This window comes from Micropterus salmoides, unplaced genomic scaffold (genome assembly GCF_014851395.1).
Source record: "Micropterus salmoides isolate LMB-PRFRI ecotype aquatic unplaced genomic scaffold, ASM1485139v1 Ms_hic_scaffold_6, whole genome shotgun sequence".
In the NCBI taxonomy this organism is placed as follows: Eukaryota; Metazoa; Chordata; class Actinopteri; order Centrarchiformes; family Centrarchidae; genus Micropterus; species Micropterus salmoides.
In genome coordinates, this window is record NW_024044348.1 from 9,727,677 (window position 1) to 9,752,951 (window position 25,275).

Here is a 25,275-nt window from a genome sequence, read left to right on the forward strand (position 1 = left end):
TTAGGACTAGCTGCAACATCAACATATTTAGTACTTTTGCCTGATAATAAATTCCATTAACAGCTGAATGACAAAAGATTAATTTACTAATCGTTTCAGCACTTTGCTGCTAAGCTTCCACAGCGGCCTATTACGATCACACAACAAAAGCCTTTGTTGGTGTTGAGCCAGAATTTCAAGCCACTAACTGAGATGCAAAACCACCCTGCTGAGATTTAGGACTATGACAGCACCAGTGATTAGGATCAGAACGACAATTTGTTAATAGATAAGGAACCTTAACCAAGGGCTCATAGCGGTTACATCTCAAGAAGAGATTTGTATTTGACAAGAAGACCGGCTCAAATGCAATGGGAATAGCAGTAATGGAGTAATAACATCCTTTACTTGGGTTTTATCTTGAGGGATTCTGATACCCTGAAACTCTTTCACCAGACCAAAAAAAGGAGCTTGAGTAGGAGTATAAGCTCACAGCACTTATTGAAGGATCACTCATTTGTGCCAAAGAATAAAAGAGTGAGACCTGTGTGTTCAATACAGAGGAGAGTTTAGCTGAGATGCAGGCTTTAGAGGCTCTCTGTTCTGCAACACCTATGTTGTGCTGTTTTGTAGGTTTCCTTACATATTTGCAGGGGCTATCTGCATTACTAGAGCACTGCAGGTTTAGTGCTGACAAAATGAAATGTTAGAAAATTTGAGATGTCTGTGGCGCCAAAAAGACTAGGTCAGACCCCCCCCTCTAAGCTGCTCAAACTTAATGAGATTCAGTGATGGCTTTGCCCTTTTCGACAGTTTCCAGCCTAACTGCCCCTGCCCAAGAGTACGCATATACTGACAGATTGCTAATTTGCAGACTGGGTAATAGGAGACTCAGCACTGATACCCCGCCTTCCCGCCTGTTCTACGGGCCTATGGTCTGTAGGCAGGACTTTGGATGCATTCAGCTCAAATTATACATACACCTTCTGGGACACATGCAAAACTCTTGCAAAAATGTTTGGTGCCTTGAATCACCTCAAAGAAAGACAGAACCAGGTTATTATTTGAGACAGGCATTTATGTCTAACTTCCCATTTTATATTTCATCATATTTTCATAGCTCTCCTTTTACACATTAATTTGCAGCTTCTGCTATTTGCTGTTAAAGACCATACAACATGTCCTTTTTTGGTTCAAAGAGCTTTCACCTGTATCTCACAATTTGCTCAGTTGTCAGATGAGTAAAGTAGAGCTGTCAACTGAGCAAACTCCATGTGCTGAGAAAGACTGAGATGTGGTTGGAAGCTCCAACAAAAAACTGGAGCTCTCTGCTCCAGTTATGTTTTTTTTGTAAAAGTTCTTCCATTTGTTTCCCATTAAAACCCTTCCAGTGACTCAAGGGGCAGAATAATTTCAGAACTCTGTGAGGCTTTTATTGTGAAACATCTGCAGGAAGTTTTGAGTTTCATTAACGGCACCTTTGCATCATGTTGCTGTGTGGATTTTATTTGTTCTGCAGACAGCACACACAAAATTTAATATTAAATAATCTGCTTGGTGTTTTCTCCATACAAATTTGAATCATCATTATCATAATCATCATTATAAGTGAGTAGACGCTATTTTAAAACAAACAATTTAATGTGTCATGTAATGCTCTGAACTCACCAGCTGAATTGCTATCATTAAGACAGTCTTTAGTGAAAAGGTCCTGTCACAAAGGTCAAAGAGGTCCTCCAGACTCGGGCCAAGCAGCTCCAGAACCATGGCATTGTATTTCCCACAGGGCCCAAAGTAAAACACCTGGGGGACGCCTTCAGCTATAACACAAGAAAGAAAGAAATCAGACTAGCCCAGTGGACACAGCTGTTCATATCCTCACATTTGTCCAAGTAACGCATAGCCCTTATTGTTTAATTATGTGTTTGCAAGTGCATCAAATATAAGATCACTGTTAATAGCTTAGATAGTAAATAAACTGTTGGAGGAAAAGCAAATACTAGTAAGTAGATAATAAAAAGTAGAAAATAACTTCAGTGTTTTTCAGTTGTAAAAAAAATGGCTAAACTGGCTTTAGGAAAACCATAAGAGGCCTCGCACTAGACAGATAGGAGGAAGGGCATCACAAGGTTACTGATGACAGAGAGCAGAGAAAACTGCTAAGTAAACATTAACCCCAAAGTAAAATACAACACAGGGCCTGAAAATAAACTGTCACTCCTCTACTGCAGGCTGAAAATAATGTTTTCACTATCTCGTATCACATCGTCCCAACTGAATCATGTTTTCTCTACTCCACTCTCTCTAAGTGCTAAAATCCCTTCCATCTGCCACCTTGGCTCTTATTTTACTTCTTATTACTGTGCAGTTTAGTGTTGTGTGGTCAGTCTAATGCAACAGTAATAATGGTAGGGCTGGTGCCCCGACCCTTGTACTCCTTGGCATGGGTTGTTTGTAATGCTGGTGATGTGGCACCTCCTTGTACTGTTAAAGAGAAGTGTGTGAGCTTAATGCTTAAAATTATTAAATTTAGAAGGTATGGCAGGGTGTGAACTGTTTCAATGTTTCCTTCATTCCTGTAGGTTTTTATGACATAATATAAAAAGCACACAAAAGGAATATCTTATTTATAACAAAAGCATCACCTATCATGCATGCACAGTATGAAATTTCAAATATTTTGCAAGTTTTATGCACATACATACATACATACATACATACATACATACGACTCCCATTCATTTATAATTATTTGTCATTGGTGATATCTGTATTCTTTTCCTGACCACATCCTGAACTTCAGTTTCAAAGAACAGGAAATCAGGTCAAACTGTTAATTGCCTTGAGGGGAGCATAATTCAAAGTTTGCCCCTGCTTACCGTTAGTGTCCTATTAAAAATGTCCCCTCAAGAAACTTCAAAGAAATGCTGCCGCTTCAATCGTACAGACCTTGCTTTATCAGACTGCTTAATCTGTGCTCAGTCCTTAGAAATATTATAATTGCATAGAAGTAGGGAAAAAAGTAGGGAAGTCCAATTCTGACATTAAAAACTTAAACTTAGAGAAAAGTACTGAATCTACAGTACATATGTATATGTAGATGCAAATATGAGTGTTACGTTTATTTATGTATATTTAGATATGAACAAATATTGCCATTGCTCCTCACCTCTGAATGGATGATTTCATTGAAAATCTAATAGTTAAATCTGCAATTATGTAAAAACAACACTGACATAATATCAGTGTATGAAGTTGACATGATGAATGTGTGTTAGCATACATCTGCTTACACACTGCTTTGCACATCCAGCGGACACAGAGCAACAGTAGGCATTTGAAGTTGTGTCAAGTCCAATCTTCACTTTCTTTCTAGCTTTGTTTGGGTCTCCACCAACACCTGAGGAAAGCAGTTAGCTCCATACTCACTAGCTAGTAGCTAACCTCTGTCCAATGTCTGTCATCTGATGCTGAGCTAGTACTGTGTACAGTGGATGTATCAGAGCTTTTTTTACTCAGAACAGCTACCACATGCACTGGAAACTAAGCTGATGAAAGTGGTGAGAGTGAACCAAAATAATGTCCACCGTAAAAGCAAAACACTGAGCTCAGGCTGAAGAGGTTAAGACGCTCCGTAAAGCCGAGGAGAACTGCAGATTTGAGAAATAATATCCTGTGGGTTTGTAACTACGAGTAAAACCTTTCACATTACATATAGTCATTTGATCAGAGCAGCTTTAAGACTAAATGTGTAATTCTTTCTCGTAGCATCCCTAGACTACATCTGGTAAATTTTAACTCCGACCTAAACATGTTTACTATATCTTGCGTCATGTAGAAGCTTGGAAAGATTTCTTTTCTTCTGCACACACACAGTCAGCCCACAACATACTGGTTGTGAGCTCAGTTCATTCAGGTCTAAGACAGTTCTAAGAAATGAGTTGGCACAATAAAGTTTAGTTAAGAGATTAAAATTTCCATCATAAACGTATTATTCTGCTCAAGTAATTTAAGCAGAGACTGATAATCACAAAGTTAAATATTAACCTGATGTGGTGAGTTAACATATTCATATTGAATATGCTGCTGAAGACATTTAACTTGCCAGCTGGGTAATGGGAAATACACTGCAGCATGAAAGGTGGCGTAAATGCTGTCAGCTAGCATATGGGCATGTAGGAGTCATGCTGTGCTCCATCCTGTGTTTCTGGACACCATTATGCAGTTCTGTGGGTTGCTAATTGTACCATAGGAATGAGTGCCTTGAAACCCCAGGTGCCTGTGGGAGGCCTAAAAATGTGTCAGATTGAAGATGTGCTGTAAATAAGCGGATAAACGGTCGTTCAATTGAAAACAAGGTTGGTCCAACTTTTCACTAGCAGAGGAAAGCCAGGGATCGCAGAACCATCATTATCTACTGCAAAACAGTCTTCATAAGAGATTGAATCTGTGTGTGCTGTACTGTAAAGTATTCTCTAATTGTACAGGAAGACTCACTTTGATGGAAGCTACCAATTTTGCAGGTACCACTTTTGACTTCTTTTGTCTAATTTTCAAAAAAGAACAAAAAAACCCTGAACGTCTGGGTGCTGTCCTGACTTTTCTACAATGTCGCAAGCAAGTGAACTGCATGTGGCATAGACAAACAGTTTCAACAAAATAGCCCATTGACAGTATGCATCAGTGAGCTCTTTAAATTCAGTATTAAGTCCATGCCTGTTCAAACCTTACAGACAGACACTCCATTTCCCACAGACATAACATGTTTCAGTGCAGAGTTAGCTTTACAAATTTTATGCCAAGTATATACACTACGCAGTTGTATTATATAGCAAATCACAAATGCTGGATCAAGATATCTCATATATACTTATATCATTACTCATAGCAGCAGGTCTGTGATAAGGAAAAAAAAAAAAACTACAAAAAATGTCATGTAGACGGTGACAAATGTATCAGTTCTGTCAGCCTTTGAATATCACAGACCATCCTGTGTAAAAAGATAAGAGCACATTTTCCTTTGCTTTGCTGTAATCTAATAGGGAGGTGCTGGCTGCAGTCCTTTACAACAAAAGGGGAACAATATAAATGTATGATGAATGAATATGACTGGTTTTAAGCCCGACTGAAAGGCAATCGCCCCAAATTTCCCTGCATAGGACTATGCGTGCAATTTTTCAACCTGCTTTCAGAGACCAGATCAGATCTTTCTGTGAACTCTGTCCAGAGTTGGGATCTGGTAGTAGTCTGACCGTTAATAATCCATCTATTACTGTGACAAACAGGGTTGTAGAAAGGTGCGTATTACTTGGTTTCTGTTGTACCTAGGGGTTGTTCCGATTGGATCGCTTATTGACGATTGAAGGGATAATGAGCGATTGGTTTATCATGCACCGATATTAAAGGCAATTTTAACTAACTCACTATCAGAACTAAGATGACATAAAAACAGTCTCTAGAATCTGCACCACACTGCAGTGTTTCCCTTCATTGATTTATTTGTTGCGACACGACATGCCACAATATCAACGCTGACCGCCACATACTAAATACTATTTAATAGGAGTAAAATCATAATTCATTGTGGATGTGTTAACGTTAGAATAAAGCTGGGTTGTCGAGGTTGACACGCTGTACATAGCTGCTATTGATTGCACCCTCCCTCTCCCTGCCGTGCACACGCGCTGCACCACAGTTTCGAGGTAGTTCTGTGGGAAACACTATTGTGTATTTACAAATGTTTCTGGTTGTTTCTCTTAAAGCTAATAAGCCTGTTTCTTCCATGCTGGCATTTCACTGACTTGCTGCAACGTAACACCGCCCCCCCCCGGCGATCAGATCACCAATCGGTGATCTCAAGTATCCATGATCAGACGATATTAAAAGAGAGACAATCGCCCAACCCTAGTTGTACCAATATTTTGCACACCTGTTTTATGTTGTAACTGTGTATTATAACATGCTTAGTTCCAGATGAATAAAAATGCTTTTTTCGACAGCCAAGTGACTGTCTGGTCAAACAAAAAGATCGTATCCTTTAAAAAAAAACAAACAAAAAAACCCCAGTATCTCTCTGTAGGGAGCCCTTCCATAATGTTGTCAGACACTTGTATTAACAATCTGTTACAGTCTGTTAGTGGCAAAAACAAGCATTAGGGGATGTACTTTGACAGGGCAGATAAAAGTTACCATTTAATGTTACAAAAAAAAAAACACTTCTTTCTTCATGCATGTTGGCAACATGTGGTGTGTTTTTATATAATGGAAGAAAAACTGTCTATCACAGAAGTTACATCAGTATTACTGTGTGGTGTCTTTTTGTGTGGAGTTTGCATGTGCTCCTCTTGCCTGTGTGGGATACCTCCCACAGTCGAAAGAAATGCCGGTTAAGTGAATTCGTGACTCTGAATTGACTGTAGGTGTGAATGTGTTTTTCTTTATATATGCACATATACACACACACACACACACACACACGTATGTGTCTGCCCTGTGATAGACCAGTCACTTGTCCAAGGTGTACACCACCATTTGCCCACTGATATGCGCCAACCCTCCTCAACAGGATAAGCAGTTTAGAGATAGGTGAACAGATGGATTTTCACATTGTAAATTTATGACAGGTGTATTTTACCGCAAAATTTGTGGGATGGAAGTGAAGACGTGGAATAAGAAGAGACAGGCTACTGGTGTTGGTTTTGCAGTTGCTATACATAGGGCTGTGCAGTTTGACGATAGAAAAACGCCTATCGTTTACAATTATACTCTGTTTTGTCGCAAATTCCACACTTTATCGCAGTATTTTGGTAAGGAAAAGGCGCTTTGTAGCGCGGTGAAGTTAGTTTTACGTTGGAATTCCGCATGTATCGAATGTCCAACGTAAAACTAATATCCAACTTGAGACTAATTTCACTGCGGTAAATTCTTCCACACTAGCCTGTGTTGCAGGGAAGAAATTGGCATTAAAAATAATGGACAAGCCACACAACACTATCCAGCAGTGGCAGCTGTGATGTGTTTGTCAGTCAGGTAATGTTAAATGACTTGCCCACGAACATACAGCTTACTTTATAGTTACCCAGACATGCTGCTGTTGTGAAGTTAGTTGTCACTGTCTGGAGCTGCTGTGCTGCTCTGGGACCGTCGCGTCCTCTCATGTTAGCGTTGCAGCAGCAAGTAGCGTCAGTTTGCTAGCCCACAACCTAGCTAACATTAGTTACATTACTTGCTGTGTTGCAGTTCATTCTATTGTGGTATTTGTCATGGTATATGGCATACCCCACCTTTATAATGCAGAGAAATATCCCGAGTTACAGTTGGAAATGTCATATTTCATTGAATTTTCAAAAAATAAAAATCTATATCTGGATATATATAGTTATTGGGATATGAAATAACTAATAATTTTTTTCCCCATATTACAACATAACATTTTGTGGTGGAGTACAGCCAGCTCCTGCCTCACATCAAGTTTTGTGCACTACAGATCAACCTTTGATTGCACTATTGCTCCAGCTAGTGACTGGATTAAAGAGAATGAAGTTACATTAGTAGCTCACAAATGCTAAAAAACAACTTGATACTGTATTTTACATCTGTTGATTTAGTTACAATTGTTTTTTAAATCTCTCCCTTAAAGACTGATAAGGTATAGATGATATAGGGTTGTGAAAAAAAAAGTCTACTAAAACATGGCTCTTTAATTTTTCACCATGCCTTATTAGACGCTTTCACACTGCCCAATTTTCCAGGATTATTACACCAATATGCCGGCTCACTGCGCTGTGTGAAAGGTACCAAGCCGGAAAGAGGGTCCGATTTGATTCGCCTCTGAGCCGGGAATGTTGGCAGTAACAGAGGCAGAACAATGTCTGTGTGAAAAGCCACAGCCGGCATGCTGGAACAGGAGGGACATTTTAAGCTGTTGTGTTACAAGTCTGTCTTTTTTCAACAGTCTTACTCTGAAAGTCCACCGACTCCAGCTGCTCCAGTTTTGTTAGGTCCCAGCCCGGCATCAACATCCACTGGAAGTGCCTCAGCATTGAGGGTGCATTTCAGAATCACAGCATTTTGCCTGCCGGATTTTGCTGACATGTTTAGATTTCATTGATTTGGTAATTAGTGCTTGCTTTTGTGCTTCTAACAATGATTAAGTAGACTACGCAGTTAAAACAGGCAAAAAAGAAACCATTTAACAGTGTTTATTGTTGTTTTGCGATCTGGAATCTGCACAGGGCATTTTATTTTTTGACCGAGCTCAGGCAGCCGCAGCGTAGGAGGTAACCCAGAAAGCTCACACACACAAACAAAAGCACACACAATTGCGGGATTACGCCGCAATATTTTGTTCAGATGTATCCGCAGACAATTTTTGTTCATTGGCGAACTATAAACAGATTATCTCAAAATGCCAGATATCAGATGGACTATCAGCCTGATTAATTGGCCGATCGATCGATCTATCACTATTCTTAAAGAGCCATGTTTTTGCATTAATAGGAGAAGACATCCAAGATAAGACCTCCTGCCTTTGCTTCATATGTTTGCAAAAAAATCTAGCAAGCTGTGTCACTGAGGGAAATGTTTACTCCTTGGGATTGCAAAAGTCAGAGTTGGTGTAGTGTTTCATGACGAGATCTGGCTTCCAATACATTTAACAGCTCAATAGTGTCCACCCACCCTTGAACAAACCCTCTTGATTCAAACCTATCTTGTCCTGCACAATAATGCCTTATATTCTGCTGTTTTGTAAACCCAAAGCAGGGATGGAACCGTTACTGACTGCACTGACAAATATTCTCACATAATATCTGGAAGGCAGTGCTTAATTCCTAATTGAATCATCCTCATTAATATCCAGTGACAGTTGGTTACGCACTAGATACAACACCTGATTGAGCATCTGAGTCAAACACATTAATTCATAAAGACCCTGTCGCACAGACACTGTGACAACCACATTGGCTGAGAGGAATGTGGCACAGCATACAGCCAAGAAGAAATGAGGTCACGTTATCCCATCTGGAGGAGAGGACAGAGGCAGGTTAGTACTAAGAGAGGCAGACCCACTCTCTAAATATTTAATGAGTTTCCGCACAGTTGGCCTTTTCCAGCCCTTGCCTTTGCAAAACAATAGCCATTACATTCCCAGTCTGGTTATCATATATGCATGCAGAGCTCCATAAAGCGTTTCAAAGACCATACATCACAAAAACGTTTTATTTTCCATGCCAAATTGGGGATGATCCTTTAACTGTAACACTGTGACTTAACTGTTTGTAATGAAAAGCTTAAATAACAAATTCACAAGGTAAATGATTAAACTTATCTCTTACCAATCCCTAGCTCCAGTTTAGGTGCATTCAAGTGACAACCAGCGCAATGTAAATATTATTTTAAACCATTTTACCAGAATAATAACAACTAGATTTTTCCATTGTTTCTAGTGGTCCCAACCATGTCCTCTTGTACCAAGACTAAAAAAGGTTTGCCTTTAATTTATTTCTCTGTTGTAGTCATTTAATACTTGTCTTGTCAGTGGCTGCTGTAAAACGGATGCGTCAGCAGACCCTGACTAATCTTTTATGACAAACTGAGAAATTTTCAAGGGGGCAGAGTTAACAGAAGATATGTTAAGATGTTTGCATTGTCTTTCATTCTGAACACAGAATAAAATGTAATGGGCATGATTCTAGAAAAAGACATGAGGATGTGGAAAAAGATAAACATGGTTACAGTGGAGAAATTTTTTGATACACTGCTGATTTTGCAGGTTTTCCTACTTACAAAGCATGTAGGTCTGTAATTTTTATCATAGGTACACTTCAACTGTGAGAGATGGAATCTAAAACAAAAATCCAGAAAATCACATTGTATGATTTTTAAATAATTAATTTGCATTTTATTGTATGACATAAGTATTTGATACATCAGAAAAGCAGAACTTAATATTTGGTACAGAAACCTTTGTTTGCAATTACAGAGTTCATACGTTTCCTGTAGTTCTTGACCAGGTTTGCACACACTGCAGCGGGGATTTTGGCCCAGTCCTCCATACAGACCTTCTCCAGATCCTTCAGGTTTCGGGGCTGTCGCTGGGCAATACGGACTTTCCGCTCCCTCCAAAGATTTTCTATTGGGTTCAGGTCTGGAGACTGGCTAGGCCACTCCAGGACCTTGAGATGCTTCTTACAGAGCCACTCCTTAGTTTGGGTGTGTGTTTTGAGTCGTTGACATGCTGGAAGACCCAGCCACGACCCATCTTCAATGCTCTTACTGAGGGAAGGAGGTTGTTGGCCAAGATCTTGCGATACATGGCCCCATCCATCCTCCCCTCAAGACGGTGCAGTCGTCCTGCCCCCTTTGCAGAAAAGCATCCCCAAAGAATGATGTTTCCACCTCCATGCTTCACGGTTGGAATAGTGTTCTTGGGGTTGTACTCGTCCTTCTTTCCCCAAACACGGCGAGTGGAGATTAGACCATAAAGCTCTATTTTTGTCTCATCAGAGCACATGACCTTCTCCCATTCCTCCTCTGGATCATCCAGATGGTCATAGGCAAACTTCAGACGGGCCTGGACATGCGCTGGCTTGAGCAGGGACCTTGCGTGCGCTGCAGGATTTTAATCCATGACAGCGTAGTGTGTTACTAATGGTTTTCTTTGAGACTGTGGTCCCAGCTCTCTTCAGGGCATTGACCAGGACCTGCCGTGTAGTTCTGGGCTGATCCCTCACCTTCCTCATGATCATTGATGCCCCACGAGGTGAGATCTTGCATGGAGCCCCAGACCGAGGGAGATTGACTTTTTCCATTTTCTAATAATTGCACCAACAGTTGTTGCCTTCTCACCAAGCTGCTTGCCTATTGTCCTGTTGCCAATCCCAGCCTTGTGCAGGTCTACAATTTTATCCCTGATGTCCTTACACAGCTCTCTGGTTTTGGCCATTGTGGAGAGGTTGGAGTCTGTTTGATTGAGTGTGTGGACAGATGTCTTTTATACAGGTAACGAGTTGAAACAGGTGCAGTTAATACAGGTAATGAGTGGAGAACAGGAGGGTTTCTTAAAGAAGAACTAAAAGGTCTGTGAGAGCCAGAATTCTTACTGGTTGGTAGGTGATCAAATACTTATGTCATGCAATAAAATGCAAATTCATTATTTAAAAAAAATCATACAATGTGATTTTCTGGATTTTTATTTTAGATTCCGTCTCTCACAGCTGAAGTGTACCTATGATAGAAATTACAGACCTCTACATGCTTTGTAAGTAGGAAAACCTATAAAATCAGCAGTGTATCAAATACTTGTTCTCCCCACTGTATGTCAGTGTATTGTATTATCAGGTGCTGACATCGCTGTTCAACGCCATGAACCAGACAGTGTGGGAGAGAAACTGTTGCCACTGGCCATTACGTGTGAGCAATTGTAAAAAAATAAACCATTTAATGGACTGCAGAATAAAGAGACACAGTTGAGTATCAGGAGGAACTACATTTACGAAATTTGGGTTAAATTCATTTGGGCTTGACTAATTGCGGACACTTGGAACCAGAAATAATTAAAATGACTACTAGATACTCACTAGTATTGCACTAAAATCATCCGCAGTAATATTGGCTGAAATTACCATAAAGTTATTGATATGTGCAGTTTATAGCACGCATATTAAATACATTAAAGATTTAAAGACCATCTGGTGATTAGAGCTAACCTTTGACATGATCTAGCCTTGTGCAGAGTAACTTTGGTCCAGCGTTTCCAGATGTTTTAATAAGACAACAGAAAGAAAATCAAATATGTGAATTCCTTTTGCTAGGTGCAGCACCACAACAATGTATAAGCCTGCTTCATACTAGACATAAACCTACATACTAAAGTTCAAACCTTACAGGCACATTTCTTACAACAAGATGTACTATGTGTACTATGTGAAAAGGTGTGGCTTGTAGTGATGACACAAATGAATCATCACCCTTTAGAGGCATTAGCTCAGTCCGTGGGGACTTGGTGTGGGAACCGTTGAGCCTAGCAAGGACCATTGCCAAAGGTTCCCCTGAGCAATGTTCTGAATCCCTGGGCGCTGGACAACGGCTGCCCACTGCATCCTAATTAGGGTGGGATAAATGCAGAGGACAAATTTCACATGCACTGTACTGTGTATAATTGTATGTGACAATAAAAGATAAAAAAAATTTATTATTAAAGCTTTACAGCATCTTTCAAGTCATTATGGTTTTCCATAACTATTGTTTTTGTTCACTCTGTCTGCTCTCATCAGCACGCTCACTGTACACCATCTGCCCAGCACCACACTGCACACGGCTGAAACACAAGTAGGATTGCGCAATAGAGACTTTTAGTTCCTAGTTTAGTTCCTCTGGTTCCATCGTTCCTGGACGTTTTTGGTCAAAAAAAAGAATAAGTAATAGTAAATGAATGGCTGGTGAACATAGTGGGAGGATTTAGTGCCAGATAAATCCCTCAGGAAAGGGCAAAAAAAGGACAGTGAATAAGGACAGATTCAGCAGATGTCTAGACTACAGATGAATGATAATGTTGCTCCATAACTGCTGGATGTGTAAATAAGCAGCTGCTTGCTAACAAGTCTGCCACGTCAATGTAAGATTCTATTAAGTCAGTATTGTGTTCAGTTTCTTTTCATAAAAAAAAGAAGGTATATTTGAGAAGCTACTAGTAGTTATTCACTATGTACACAGAAACATGATCGAACCTGACTAGACCCATGCAGACCCACACCTCAAATCTAAACTGGACATTGGACGCGCATTGGATGTGCATTAATGCGACTGCAGACAGGACACTGCTTTGTAGACAAACAGCACTAAACATAACTTTCAGTGGATTAATAAAAAACAACGTGCGGCTGCATTTGTTTTGTGGGTGTGTAGGAAGCTTTATGTCAACACCTTTCATATTGAATTGCACCCCTGGTAAGACTATTGTCAAGCAAGGTCACCCTCTATGCACTTAGGCATTCACACACTCATGTACACAAAGTCCCGGAGATTAAAATAAGTTGCTGACCAAGCTTAATATCAATCTTATTAACCTGAGTGGAATAATCGTTTGTTGGGGAAATTACGCAATCTTTTGAGCTGATCTTCCAAAACAGTCAAATCATTGTCATGCAGTCACACAAAAACACCATGAGGAGCGAGCGGCAAACAAATCTGCGACCTTACCTGTAGTTCCCAATGTTTTGTAGAACCGGTACTCTAAATGCAACTGTGGTGCCCTCGACTTCACTGGTTCCTGCACAGTGGACACATCCAAACCAGTACTCAGTTAATGGCAATAACCTCAAAACTGTGGGAAAACCCAGCTAAAACAAGTTTACTTGCATGTTAAACCATTGAAGAAATGAAATATCTGTTTGTCACCTCGTGGTCTGTGAAGTGCCAACAATTATTTGATGACTCATTGCACTTAAGGGCATATACCAGGGTTTTTCCTGGCTCAGAAAGGGCCTTTGGGGGGGGGGGGGTGACCTCACGTGACAGTAAGCATGATCAATTCTGTAGGCTACTCGTACAGTAAAGGCAATGAGTTACCTTAATAGTTGTTATGACCGAAATCTATGCATTTTCTTGTTATTTATGACCATTTGATAAACAAAATATATCCACAACCTACAGGAGTAAAGGTATAAATTAGTGCATTAATAAACATTATAACATTAAATAGAAAGTATAATGTTAGTATAATAAAATATTTACAGGTTACACTTTATTTGGATAATCTTCCTGCAGATAGCAGAATCTCAACTAATAAACTGTTTCACAAATAAAACCATTTTCTGATATAAGCCTACACCATTGTTGTTAAGGTTTGATTAGTGCCAATGTTTCATTATGTATTCATTATATTTTCAGATAACAGTACAGACTGCTATATGGCTTACTATTAGTAGCCTCTAATAATAATGAAAAAGCACTAACTTGTCAATAATTTAAAAAAAAACATTCATACAGAACAACGAGTTCAACATTTCAAACATTTGCTGTAGTACCTCAACATTTTTTTTAACGTCCCGCCTACTCCAGGCTGTGATTGGTCAGTTCACAAAGTGACTTTGATGAGCAACTGTGCACACTGCTGTATGAAACGCACCCATAGACTGTATATAAAAACACCCCCGATCTCCTTGCTAAGATTAGCAGGCAGGCAGAATGGGAACAGGTGAGCATCACGTAGTGCCCAGAGAACCTGATATGGAGAGGGTAGAGGAGAGTACCAGTGCCGGTACGCCAAAGAGTAAAATGTAAAAGTGACAGTACCAGTGAATACCGGACCACTTCAAGCACAAACGGCTGTTATATTGTGAGAAATCACAAGAAGTCATCTCTACCATTAGCGTTAGCTTCATAGCGGAGCGTTCAGGTGCAGTCAAACCAACACAGCAGCTGGTTTCTAAATCTAATGCCAGCTGCATTGTAAACAGCGACTGCAGCGGCTATAGATGAGAGGAGAGGTGACTGCTGGAAGTTAACATGTTGTATTTAAGTTTATGTTCTGCTTGCTCAACAGTTGTTTGATAAATGGCTTTTAAAAACATTTGAGAGAGGATCTGAAACGCTTTTTCCCCTCAATTCTCATCATTTTGGCGCTGGAGATTTTCCTTTGGCGCTCGCTAAAACCTCTTTGGGGGGCGCCAAAAAATTTTGTATGCAGGGAAAACCCTGTATAGAAACACACCACCCAATGAAATGTGATTACAGAATCTGGGATGAACCATGAAAAAACATCCTGTAACTCTAGCAGTAGTAGGTGTATTTAGGTTTGCACAAACAGCAGCTCTTTTTATTGTACCATAAGCTCAAACATATATATTATGTTCTGTCACCTGGGATTGAAAACATGTCCCTCATATTTGACTCCTCCATTATCTGAGTCATCCTAAAAAGTTTCCATTTTCTCAGTACTGTCCTTGCTACTTCTGGACACAAGCTGTCCTTTCCCCAAAGTACACACTCCACCCAGTGTAATTAAGTTAAAAGGGGACAATACAAAGTCACCTGGAAAATACAATTTTAATCAAATTTCTGGGAAACTGACCCGAGTATGAACTTAAGATACACTCCCAGATTTCTTTAGATCAATTGTGCCCACAAATTCTAAAATTTCCTCCAAGTACATTGAAGTTTTGAAACTCAACACACCTTTTAGGGAGAACTATTTGACTTGGTAACCTTAATACTTTCATACTGTAGCTACTGTATTTACTACTCTCTAGTGAACAATAATACAGCATGAGTCAGCAGTCATGATTTCCAGACACAAACATTAACCAAGCATCTATGCCTTATTCACATTTTTCCTCAAAGACCAGATAATTCAATACAACAAGCACCACTGTGCCACCCTATCACAATTTGAGAGTCATATTTCTGGAAATCAACTACAAATGGCTATGAAAACATGTAATTTGTGTGTAGTTTCTGACTACTTGATGCAAACACCAAATATGAAAGAACAACCCACCCTTTCTTATATAGTGATGTTGATTATGGATAAGCAAGTTCTATACCAATATTATTGCTCCTGAATTAAAAGTATTGCTCCACTTTATGCAATAGACCAACTTTATCTATTATTTTGCTAAGGTTTATCATATGTGCAAAGGTGAGGAATCATGCAGAGAGAAAGTGTGCGCTTACCAGTTTAATAGCTACATACTCGTTGGTGTAGAGATTTTTACCTGAAATAAGACAGAAAAGGAACATTACATACATACATAAAATAGCTTTTAGTACACCAACAAACACCGCTTAAAGCTTTACAACTGGCTCACCAAGCAACACTAAGTGATGAAAATAGTTTTTATTTAAATTTCCAGCAAACTTTCAAAAGGTCCAAAGGGTTCAACACCTTTCTAAAAGAGTTTAAATTAAAATAGCATTACTTTTATACCTGCACTGCCTACTGCAACCGCTGCACATGCCCATACTGTATATATCCTAGCTTATTCATTTTACACTGTTCATACTAATATATGTATATACAGTGTTTTCTTATCCATTCCTCAATGTTTTTATATATTACCTGTATACGTACATAACTCTGCACTTTCCGGCTTTTTGCACTTCTGGTTGGATGCTAAACTGGATTTCTTTGTGTCAGTACTTGTACTCTGTGCATAAAATTAAAGTTAAATCTAATCTAAATCTAATAACCTTCATGAATGTACAATTAATTGCAGGGTTGATTCAGTTTTGGTTAGGTGTACCTAATAAACTGGCAACTGAGTGTTGTTACATTCAGAACCATTGAGAACTGCTATAGAGACTTCCAAAGTCACTGTCAATTATTCCGTTGTGTCTTGAACCATTTAACACAATATTCAGACTCAACATACCAAGCTTCAATTCCCCAAAGTTTCCACAGCCGATCTTCTTGCCCACACGAAAGTTCGGCCCCACCATGAGAACCCCAGAGGAGCTGGAGGAGCCAGATGGTCGGGACGAGTGTCCACTGCGGCTTCCCTGGGAAGCTTTAGCGGCCCTTGTGGGCCGCTCGCCATATTTGTCTCTCTGTTGATCCATGGTGTGAGCAGCACAGGTCAGTGGGAGCCTGGAGTGATGTACAAAAAGGCCTCCTGGGCTGGGCCCACCACAGCCACAGCCCTGGTCACTGGCAGTGCCTGGATGGCACAGTCACTCTCATGAGACAAAACCTGGTAAGCTAACCGACAGTCCTCCCTGTCCTCACCCCGTCACCTCTAACAGTTGTTGAACAGGCAGATCTCTGGCCTCAACATTTGTCAAAGAAAGGAGAAGGTGGAATACCTGTAACAAACACAATAACACATATTAAAGACATATTTATACATTTCCACAGGGAGAAGCACATTTACTCAATAACATTTAATGCTTGGGTAGGGAACTTGAAACTGGAGTTGTCTTGGAGCATAAAGTATTTAATAATGTTCAAGTGTTTTGGTTGAGGGCAATAGCAGATTATTTTATTTAGTTAAGTTTCACCGCTGTTATATTATGTAAAAAAAAAAAGTGCATTTAAATCTGAAAAAGAACTGCACAGTTCTGTTGGGGGGCATGTCATGCACTGCACACACAGTGAGGCATGGTGGGACGGCTCCATTTTCTTATGTTAAGTTTCTAGTGTTAAACTGAATAATCTGGACAACATATGCAGTCACTAGTAATCACCACAGTTTTTCCATGACATTTTAAATGCTTTAAATCACTGTTTACATGTAGACAGCGCTAAATGAGGACAGGACTGGCTTACTGTAACAGCACTTCTGGCTAAAAGAGATAGTCATCAACTCACAGTGGTCACAGAAAACACAGCAACCAGTTTGAGCATCAACACAAACCTTAAGGCATCCAAGACTCTCTACCACCCACAGCTACAGCCTGGCAGACAATGTCAACGGGGAATATTATGTAAACAATTACATAAAGCTTCGTCTGCTCGCAAAGACACCATAGCTGAACTAGATGGACACTAGTCTGACTTCAAGTGTTCAGCAAAATAATCTTTGGTTCAACCTACTTCTACCACGGGCAAGAATTACATTGAATCAAGTGATTATAAAACATAAAGGCAGTTTGGTGTATGATTCAGCAATCACCAAGACATGAGTCATATGTTGTTTATCAACTGCACGCCTTACTGGGAGACTTCATATTGTGTTACTTAAGTTAGTGTACTGTACCAGCAAACAAAGTGTTGACTGTAAATTAAGTAAATTTTATTTATACAGCCCAATATCACAAAACAAACATTTACCTCAAGGGGCTTTACAATCTGTACAAGGTTACAGGACACCTTCTGACAAAAATGGAAGAAACCCCAGGAAGAGCAACAGAGGAGGGATCCCTCTCCCACAATAAAGAGATTACCAGCTCCTCTAATTATTCACCTAAAAATATTTTTTTTAAAATACTGTTATCCATTAAAACCTTTTTATGATTTCTTAAAAAAAAAAACCCAACAACTACTAATGTTTTCATGACAATGCTGTAATTCCCGAGCATGGAAAGGCTGCTGCTGAAAAGTATTTGTGTGTGGGCTTCCGGATGACTCATGCTCAGTATTGCCTGCACAGATCTCACCATCAAAGACAGCTAGTTTGCTCTCAAGGGCAACTGTGCACTGTTGCTATTACATAAAACCAGAAACAGAACAACATGGCTATAAAAAACAGGTTTGCAGCAAAGACCAATGGTGGCCTGTAATAGTTTCCGTTGTGCAAATAATCACTTGTAGGCCACTGTAATCCAGTGTGCATCAGCGTTTAGATTAGCTCAGCTAGCAGGTCCCCCCCCCCCCGGATTGAAGACAAGGTTATCATCTGCACACACAAACTCTGCAGTGGATGCAGGATAATAAACACGCACGCAACCTGTGTTCAGTCCATTCACACCAGACAGCTATCACTGATTATTTCCTGGATGCTGCTGTTCACCTAAGAGCCCAGACTACACTATACTGTATAGTGTAACTGTATACACATCGCTGCTAATCTACAGAAGTATACCTGACCTTGTAATACTGCTAAACAGAGATTTGAACTTATATTCCAAATTAATAATATTATGTTATATATTAAGGTTATACTAAAGACTCAATAAGATTGAAAAGTATAACTGTATTCGAGTATGGGCATTTGCTTGCGGAAGAAAGGCGTGACTGATTCTGACTGGTCGGCAGACACAGAATTGTCACTTGTTATTTCTGCTCACGTGCTTTTTCCCTGTAACAGGCTACACGTTTTTATGGGTGTAAATTAAAGCTGATCAAATGTCTCAAAACAACTGTCTTTTGTTTTGAGACATGAGTCAAGATGTTAAAGAGGATAACACACAAGACTGACATCAAGCCAGTTTAAGGCCTTCCGGTTTTAGTCTAGTTTGTTTAGGGTAAATTAAACACAAGCTTTACTTTAAAGGCGTTTCCATGTTCAATTCAGAGAACTACTTACTGATGTTGAATTGCACAATGACACTTCTTCTTCTGAGTATGTTGACTGACTTTATACACAGTGTAAACTGAAAAGGTCGACAATGTTTTTACATTTTTTTTGTACACAAAACTGAACGTAGTTTTATTTTATGCATTTGCCTTTTGTTTCACTAGTAAGATTATCACAGCCACGTTGTATTTTAAACATGTTCAGACATGCCTAACCTGAGGATTAGGATGACAAAAACAAATATTAAAATGGGACAAGTACTTCATTCTTACTACTGGTATATAAAGGCAGTAAAACTTCTGCACTCTTTAATCACAAAGGTGTATCACACTATATGCTGAAATGAGCCTCTAGGTATTATTTATGTACTTGTGTATCATTTCCTCCGGTGTTATGTGCTTAACTAACATTCTTCAATCTACTGAAAAAAGCCAAATCATAAAAAAGGTCTTGCTGCCCCATCTCACATTTTAGAGAGAGTCACAACAAAATCTTGATTCATTTAGCTAAATATAATAAGCCCTACAATAACTGCTGCTTTTGTAAACGTTCAGTTTCAGCTGAAACTGCGTTAAGAGGTGTTGACCTAACTCTCCAGTATTTTCTTAGGACATACTAGTGTCAGTGTTGTGGAGGATTGCATTTTCTTAGAAAGTGTCCGTGTAGTTTAAGGGATATAAGGGATTTACAAAGTGCATTATGGAGCCAATGCATAAAATTACAATTTATTATACTGCGCGGACGCTGAAGTCTGAGTAAATTCATATCAGTCGACCGCCTAATTAATAAAGTGAAGAACAAATTAAAGCACCACTGCACTGTTACTGTGGAAGAGAGAAACCACCTTCTGTGCTCAATACAAATGGCTTCTTTAGTTTTGATGCAACATGGGGAATCCCCGGCCGTTATCCCTGTGGAGGTGCAATGTCTCCTGATGAATTAGGATATGTTTGAGGAGACACGCCTTTGGCAGCCTATAAAAAGTAATTTTCCTTCTCCGAAGAAGAAAACGTGAAAGGATTTTATAAATTCAAATCCCATTATAGATTTAGCTTATTGTCCCTTTTCTTCAAAGCAATTCTTTTTTGACAGAAAAATATGATGCATTTTTAACATGTAATTAAGTAAATGCTGGTTTTGCTTGGCTTACTTCGCATTTTGCCTAATCTTGTTTGGTAAAAATGTACACATACAAATACATTTAAAAAAAATAAATAAATAAAAACACACACACCTTTCCTTTGTACTATGGTTAAGGTCTTACATGAAAACGCCCTGGTGTAAGCAATGTGCAGGCAGTAATAAAATGAACTGATATTGTTAGAGCTGCATGACTACCAGTAATCAGACAATTCAGAAACAGTGTTAAATAAGAACTGATCATCGTTTCCTATTCCTGCTTCTCCAGGTGAGAGAAGGAGCACAATTTGGACTGATGGGCATGTTGGAGAAATGCTGAGGCAGAGTTCAGTTGTTGTTACGGTGGTTATGATCTGTATTTTGAATGTCATAGCCGAGTTTAAATATAGAGCAGACAAAGTAGTAAATGTGGCTGTCTGTTTGATGATTGTATAGATTTATGATGGCACAGCCTACTATGCACATTTGCATAGTAGCATTTAATTTGACTCTGGCTTGGCCTGTGTGAGTGCTTAAGATATACTAATATCCTTCTGTGCACTGATTAATGAACCTATTTAACATGAAATGACATAAAAACAAAGTTTTTTTGTTTACAGTATAATGTATACATTGGATCCTTGCTCATTTTGTTTCCTATAAAACATGCAGTCATAATTTAATTGATGAGCTAACCTCACGGTATAGACATAGGTATATTTCGAACAATCACAATACATTATGTATGTCATTCTGTTGAGAAAAAACTAATTTTCTCTATGGTGAGAATAATCCACTGCTTTACGCTTTTGAATTAATCTTATTCTGCATGAACAAGAAGAAATGTGTCATATTACTGAAGATGCTCTCAAAACAGTTGTTGAGACTGTAGACAACAGATTTTGCTGATCTCACATCGGTGTCACATCACCAATATTGTTTGAGCTGAAAATATGCATCAGACTACTTTATTTTAAAGGTCTAATCTCGCTGAAAATGATGAAGCAGGTATTTTGTGTGTATAGAAATATATAAACAAGGTATACACGATAGTATTATTTTCACAATGCTGTTATTATATCCAAGTGAACTGAGGAGAAAGTATCAAAACATACACATAAACACAACTGTTTACCGTCTAATCACAGCCCCTCTACAGTCCACAAATTTTCCTGTCAAATATCTACAGAAATTGAGATGTAGGGATGAAACGATTACCGGTTTAACCGTAAACCATGGTAAAATTCCCAACGGTTATTATTACCGTACACATTTTAATTATCATGATAACCAGTACGGTTAAGACGGTTAAACGGTTCTGTTATAATCTCACGGCAAACACTGTCCAGCGTCTCCCAGAAGCAGGCGTGCATGCGCAGAATGCAACGTGGGTTTGTTTGGGTCAATGATAACACGCCGGAAGACAACGCTGCAGAGATTTTTTCACTCTGAAGTCTGGTCGTATTTTAGTTTTTATGAGAGTACTGAGGGAAACTTGATTGAAGAAAATTACCTTGTAGTGAACGCAGGGTGATTCAACTTTTAGCTTTGGTTTGTCTCTCTGACTTGCTAACAGTGTGTAAACTGAAGCTGACTGTGTTGCTGCTCTTGTAAAAACGCTACACGTTGTTTTGCTGCTGTGTGCGTCATGTGTCGGCAGAGTCTATTCGTCCACTGCACATGATTAGGGCTGTACATGGATTATTTTTCAAGCCGATTAATTTAACGATTATTTTTTTGATAAGTCGATTAATCTAACGACTAATTATGTTTATTCTAAAGAAAGAAAAGTTGCCTATTACTCGATTAACATACCAATTTGTCCAAAGTAAATATCAAACACATGTCTAATCAATAAATGTATATTTTATTCAATCATCCTGATGAGGCACATTAGAATAATGAAAATAGCAGCAAATCTTAAAATGAATCAAATTTCCACATCACTGACGTGTTGTGATAACAACAATAACAGACATTAATTAGGCTACTTTCCGTAAAACTTTAAATGTTTCTGCCATGGATTCATTTCAGTATTAAGTAATGCAGTATGATAATAAAATGTATGTAATGTACTGCATCAGTGAACACCTGAAAGAACTCACAGACTGTACAGACAGTCACAGATTGTCTAATTAGATTCAGCTGTTTTCTTGCTCATACGTGGCCATTAAATAAAACAGAAAATATGAAACTGACGATCATTACATGACTCGCGGTGTAACGTTAAGTTACCATGACAGCAGCGGGGCAGAAATTGCTTTTAACATGAAGGCAATTAAGAAATACTATGTGTCCTCGTGCTTATAATGTGCCGTGCTCGTGTGGTGACAGAAAGTAAACACGATTTGCGGTGCTGCCGTCTAGACAAAGTGCTCCGGGATACTTTCGTTTCACGTGTTCATGCTGCTTCAGGTATTCGTGGACAGCAGTTGTGCTGCAGTGAAGCCGTTTCTAATTCACAGAGCTCACGGAGCAGCACGTTGTTGAGTGTCTGTCTGAAATACTCCAAACTTAGACGGTCAAAGGTGCGGTCTTGTAGCTGGAGCTTGTCCGGGATAATCCCATACCGGATGCAGCGACGCGTCGACGCACGTAATGCGCGTCGACGTATTTACTTAAACGATTACGTCGACGAATCACCCCAGCCCTACACGTGATAACACATTACGCAGTTTAGTCAACCAACCAGCATATCTAGAAAGGCTACAGACAGCAGTTACGATCACTGTCTTCTAAAAGTTATTTGTTTTCATACAATGATCCCGTGGACAATTACATTACCAATATAATATAAAGTCTTGATAATGCACACTGATGATTTTCATTTTTTTACAAAAGGTATTTGCTGTTATTTTATATGCAACCAAAATGGCAATTGTATTTGTAGTTTAATATAAAACTTGTTTAAATGGTTTCAGTGTGTGCATCAGTACATATTAATATTTTTTGGCACATTTCATCCCTATTGAGATGCTTATGGCTGATTAGCATCTATTAAAAATGACTAATGTGTTGACATATAATCATTTTTACAGAAACATAAAGGCTCTTGGTGGAGTGATTAACCTTCAGTGGAAAGATCAGCTCGAGAGGGGGGCTGCCAATAGTGCAGACTCCTGCTGTGGCAGTGCCAGCTAGCAGCTGCCTCTTTCCTTAAAGCCACATCTTATGAACTAGACCTGAAGGGAATTGAGATCCCTATCTAAAATTATCCTAATTTTCATCCTCCATCAATTTATAGAGACCAACGCATGCATGCATATATATCTATTGTGTGCATCCATCTTTTTCCATCACAGGGTTTGATCTAAAAATCTTCCAAATATTGCATGATCAGCAGAAATATATCTTACTAATCAACTTATATCTCACTTAAACTTTACAGAGACAGGCTACATTATGAGGTTATTAATTGCACATATGGTGCGGGACAAGCCATTGACCACAGCTTTGCAAAATCTGCAATGAAACAAAGTTTCTAAATATGCATGAATGAAATGCAAATGTGTTTCCGCAAAGCTTCGCTTAAATATGTATTTTCCTAGATTGAGGCCTGTAAACAGTGAGTTTTTGCTCAGTCTTGCATTTAGTGACATGCTCTACTTCATTATGACCTTCTGAATGAATGCAACACAGAAACGATTTCAAACCAGCCTTTCCTTCAGAGGGACTCTTTTAAAAGGATACCAACAATAATTTATCATTGATCCACACAGCCCTTGTTTGAGCAAATGTCCAACTAACAACATATATTTCCATAAAATATCAACTTCACAGCTGGTTTGCTCTGCTCTCTTAAAAAACATGCCACTGTGTTATTTTATGAAAACTGGAATAATCAATTACTTTACTAGATGGAGGGTAATTGAATAGAGCCATACATATTGATTCAGTTAGGTCATGTGTGCAGTTGAGTAAGGGAAATGAACACTGAGATATACCATATTACATGTGTATTTGACCACGTACCATAGACTGTACCATTGCACCTACACAGGGACGTACTATTTAACTTGACGTTTACTCCTAACATCTGCACCTGGCAAAAATCAAACTTGCAAAAGCTCGCTAAGTGCTTCATTACAACTGCCCACAGTCACCAGGCTGAGGAAGGCCATGGTCAAATTAGCTGATTTGAAGGTACGTGCTTGTCTGTGCATCCCGTATGTTGCACTGAGCAGCAGTGACAATACTTTATATGTGAGGAAGTGTTTGGGTAGAGACAGCTCAGGCTAATACAAAGATGATCGATCCTTTAAGCAGGCCTCCGGTTGAATCAAAACAAGGAAGCGAGCTGGCAGTCGTGCGCCAATGTTTCATGGACAAAGCCAGGCGTTGGGCAGTCTAACATTAGTGATGGTCACATCGATTAGCAAGCCAACTAACCGTTAGCCAAGTTAGCTTCCCAGCTTGCCAACATAAAACGTGACTAACCAGCCACAAAGCTAACGTTAGCCAAACATTATTTAGCCACAGTGGCTGTGCGAAAAATCGCGACACAGACATTTTCTTGTTAATCATTACATTGTGTTAACGTTAGTTAACAGACAACAGAAAAAGCAACGAGACTCATTGCTTGGTATTAAAGCCTTAGCTAACACCTACTGATGGCTAGGTGACAGCTGGACCGAGCGCAACAAGGAAATTAGCTCCGTTAGCAACTAAAATATTAAGCTAACAGCCAAAAGCCTACTATCAAATGTTGGTTTGCTAGCTCATCGCAAACAAACATAACAGACTCACCTTCGCTGTGATAAATCCAGACGACCAGGACGCGGTTTGTGTGTTTGTCACGCCAAATGTACACGAATGGCTGCGAGCTTAATGTGAGGTTTTCGGCGTTGACTTGTTGTTACTGATGTTTCACGCTAACAGCGGACTGGCGATTTCTGCTCTCTCCATTCTTCGCTGTTCGTCTGTCTTCGCTGCTCGTGAAAGGTTCGAACACACCGGATGTAGAAACACGGCACCGCCCGCTTCACCACGCACACTTCCAGGTCAGACTGATTCAGCTACTGAACTGTTAAACACATGCTATTATGTTTAACTACTCAAACGTTACACATCAGTCTGTATCTCAAAACCCCGATTTAATGTGTGTCAGGCCTTTAACCTCTGAGGTGTGTTTGTGGTCTTTCAGACACCAGGACCTCTTCTAAACTGCTCAAAAAATATTGTTTTATCACTTTGATACATCATGACTTTTGTTTCTAAACAT

General features: G+C 39.3%; 1 protein-coding gene across 2 annotated transcripts in view; it reads right to left on the bottom strand.

Annotated features, from left to right (window-relative positions):
• The window catches only part of csnk1g1 (casein kinase 1, gamma 1), a 40,581-nt gene extending 15,564 nt beyond the window's left edge, over positions 1-25,017 (bottom strand). For both annotated transcript variants that reach the window (XM_038700572.1, XM_038700571.1), the window contains exons 1-5: positions 24,801-25,017; positions 16,353-16,782; positions 15,655-15,695; positions 13,180-13,249; positions 1,648-1,799 (exon numbers count right to left, since the gene is read on the bottom strand). In XM_038700572.1, the coding sequence (XP_038556500.1) occupies positions 1,648-1,799; positions 13,180-13,249; positions 15,655-15,695; positions 16,353-16,539 (450 nt within the window). In that variant the 5' untranslated portion in view covers positions 16,540-16,782; positions 24,801-25,017. The remainder of the gene's footprint in view (positions 1-1,647; positions 1,800-13,179; positions 13,250-15,654; positions 15,696-16,352; positions 16,783-24,800) is intronic.
• Between the last annotated feature and the right edge of the window lie 258 nt (positions 25,018-25,275).